General features: G+C 44.4%; 1 protein-coding gene across 6 annotated transcripts in view; it reads right to left on the bottom strand.

The window, feature by feature from the left end:
* LOC108554156 (zinc finger and BTB domain-containing protein ttk) overlaps positions 1 to 2935 on the bottom strand; it is a 33427-nt gene that overhangs the window by 11771 nt on the left and 18721 nt on the right. The window contains exon 5 of one of the 6 annotated variants that reach the window (XM_017909338.1): positions 8 to 612. The exons of the other annotated variants lie outside the window; for them this stretch is intronic. Coding sequence (XP_017764827.1) covers positions 53 to 612 — 560 coding nt within the window. The 3' untranslated portion in view covers positions 8 to 52. Of the gene's footprint in view, positions 1 to 7; positions 613 to 2935 lie in introns of those variants that run through there. 6 annotated transcript variants of the gene reach the window in all.

The raw sequence follows: 2935 nt of genomic DNA, 5'->3' as shown, positions 1-2935 counted from the left end.
GGGAAAGAGCCAGGGAACGTAGCCTGAGAAGAGAGGGCCCACCGACAGCGGTCTACCGCTGCTGCTGGCCCATACTACTGCTGCCACTGCTGCTAAGACTCATGTGCGGCTTAAGGCTATGTATGATTTTAACGTGGGCGACCATGTTATCTTTCCGCGTGAATTCCTTAAAACAAACCGGACAAGGATAGTACTTGACGTTAGGCTTGTGCGAGGTGACGTAGTGCCGGCAGAAATTGCTGATGTGTGTGTAGGTACGATGGCATACGGTACACCGGTATACGTCGCCCTCTTTCACGCAGAAGTCCCGCACTGAACCCTCCGTTCTCTCGTTTTCGACCTTAAACGATCCTTCGAAGTCGCTTTGACTGATCTCCGACTCACCGGCGACCAGATTAAATATGGCACTGCTCAAATTGTCTTTCGACATCTTTTGCTCCAACTCGGAGTCGGAGTATTGCTGCGAGTCATCCATGGACGCCGTTGTTGTCGATGACGATGTTTTCCCTTGGAGAGACGACGCGCTGTACTCCTTGCGAAAGCATCGCTCGAAGTTGATGCGTATGTGAGTCGGTGACTGCGAGCCACCGCCACTCGACGTCTCCTCCGAGTCTGAAACGAAGAAAGCTCTCTCCTTTAAACAGTTCTCGACGTCTACCACCTCCGCGTCTAATACATATCATATATCTACGTTTATATATTATCATTCCAACTTAAGTAATGCGATTTAGCTATTGAAAATTATCCTATATATCATAGTAATATATATATATGTGTATAATAATGTACTGAGATATAACGTATTTCTATATATTTGTGGGGGGAAGCAAGAGGAAGGGTAGAGCCAGCAAAAAAGAGTCACCGTATTCGAACCGGCTGTCCGTCAACTCTGTCCCATGTTCAAGTGTTTTATGCCGCACCCGCTTTTCCGTGTCCCCACCCCCTTCTGTGTTCGTCGTCATTCCCTCTTCAGATTCTTTCGCTCTCACGCACGCTTTCGCTGCTGCTGCTGCTCGCTGTTCATCGCGGCTTTGCCTCGATCCCGTACGGCTGCGAAGAGGACCGTTACGGTCTCGTTTGCCATACCATGAAGAGCATTTCAGCGACTCAACGAGACCCTCTCTTTCTTCCTTCCAAATGGATATCCACCGTACACTCGCACATTCACGCCCTCGCACACGTCTTGCACCCTGTCCGTTCTTTCTTTCTCTCTCTCATCCACTCACCCTTTCTCTCTCTCTCACACCCTTCCTAGCATACGTAGCCTTACACGCCGTTTAACTCGTCCCCCGCTCACGTTCACCTGCACTCTCTCCCCCTCTCTCACCCTCTCTTTCTCTCACTCTATCTCTCTCTCTCTCTCGTGTCTATGCGAAAGTGCATTCACACACGCATACACGCGTATCACACTCACAGCCAGAGACGAACGCCTTACGCATACGCGTGCGTTGGTGTCGCACGTATATGCGAGTGTTGACAAAGAACCAACCCCCCCACCCGTAATATTCGAAAAAAAAAAAAAATTTTTTTTTTTTTTTTTTCCTAAAATCGTCCGTGCGTCCCGTCACAGTCTGGAATATCGTTAAATACGCAACGTATCCATTTCTCTATGGGTAGATCGCGATCCATCGAGATCGAGGACGCTCGAGAAGAAGCAAACGGTTTTCTCCTCTTCGATGCAATTTGGTAACTTTGTTATACATATTTTAATCCGCTTTCGGCTTCGCTGTTACGTCGCATTCATTTTTATATGTGTGTACATATATGACGTGCATATATATATATATTTTTTTCTAACTTTTTTTCGGTTTGTTTGATTTATTATATGTATATTTTCGTTTTGAGCGGCTGGCCTCCCCTAGTTCCCTCGCTTCCCCCGCGCAAAGGTAAATCTCTCAGAGATCGAATGGTGACTCAGATAATCTCAACTCACCTGCGCAAAGAGAACAAAAGCAACACGTTTCACGGTCACTACCGAACGATCATCATGTTCGACATCTTCGAAGCACTCTGTCACGCGCGCGCGTGCGTGTGCGTACGTCAAGTAAAGTAATTTCTTTCGTTATTGTCTCTTTCTCTCTCTCTCTTTCTCTCATGGAAAAGAAAAAAGACGTCACACTCTGGATTCTATGATTTCTTTTCTCTGTACATTTCTTTTTTTTTTATTTTTTTTATTATTTTTTTTCTATATATTGATCTCTCTCGCTTTCTCTCTCTCTTTTACTCTCTCTCGCTCTTTCTTCCCACGTCATCATATATCCATTTGTCCCTCTCTTTCTCTCTCTCTCTCGCACTCTCTTTCCGTCCTGTGTCCTTATCCATCCGTGTGTTATCCGCTTTCCGGTTCTCGTCTCGGTGTAATTCGGTAATCCGGAATTCTCGGTTTCTCCGTTTCATTTCCTCCGTCGTGAATACTCGCGACCAGGCAACGAGAAGAACGCAAGAGAAGGCGGAAGCGATAACCTGCCGACGTTCGTTGTCCGTTAAAGAAAAAGCTACGCACACTTTTTTCTTTTCTTTTTTTCTCGTTTTTTTTTTGTTTTTTTTTTTTTTTTTGTTTTATTATTTAATATATTTGTTTATCTTTTATAATTCATTTCACCGCGGTCTGTCACTCGGGCGCAACATGTATATATGATTGCGTTCAAACTTCCTTGCAACGAACGAACGTGAAAAAAAAAAGTAAACCAGCGTTTTAAATAAAAATCAGAAAAAAAGTAAGCACCGCTAAAAGCTGGCTCCACCCCCTCCTTTTACCAAGTGGCCAATGGCAGCGAAGCGTTTCTCATTCGTGCGGGGATGTATCGTGAGACATGTACATATATATACATATTTATATATATATGTATATATATATAATATAAATACGCGCATGCATACGTACATGTACATGCGCGCCTGTGCGTATGTATATACGTATATATATATATATATA

Source organism: Eufriesea mexicana, unplaced genomic scaffold (assembly GCF_001483705.2).
Source record: "Eufriesea mexicana isolate 0111107269 unplaced genomic scaffold, ASM148370v2 scaffold17514, whole genome shotgun sequence".
Taxonomy (NCBI): domain Eukaryota; kingdom Metazoa; phylum Arthropoda; class Insecta; order Hymenoptera; family Apidae; genus Eufriesea; species Eufriesea mexicana.
Note: the sequence above shows the minus strand (reverse complement) of the source record. Positions and strands in the feature narration are given on the sequence as shown.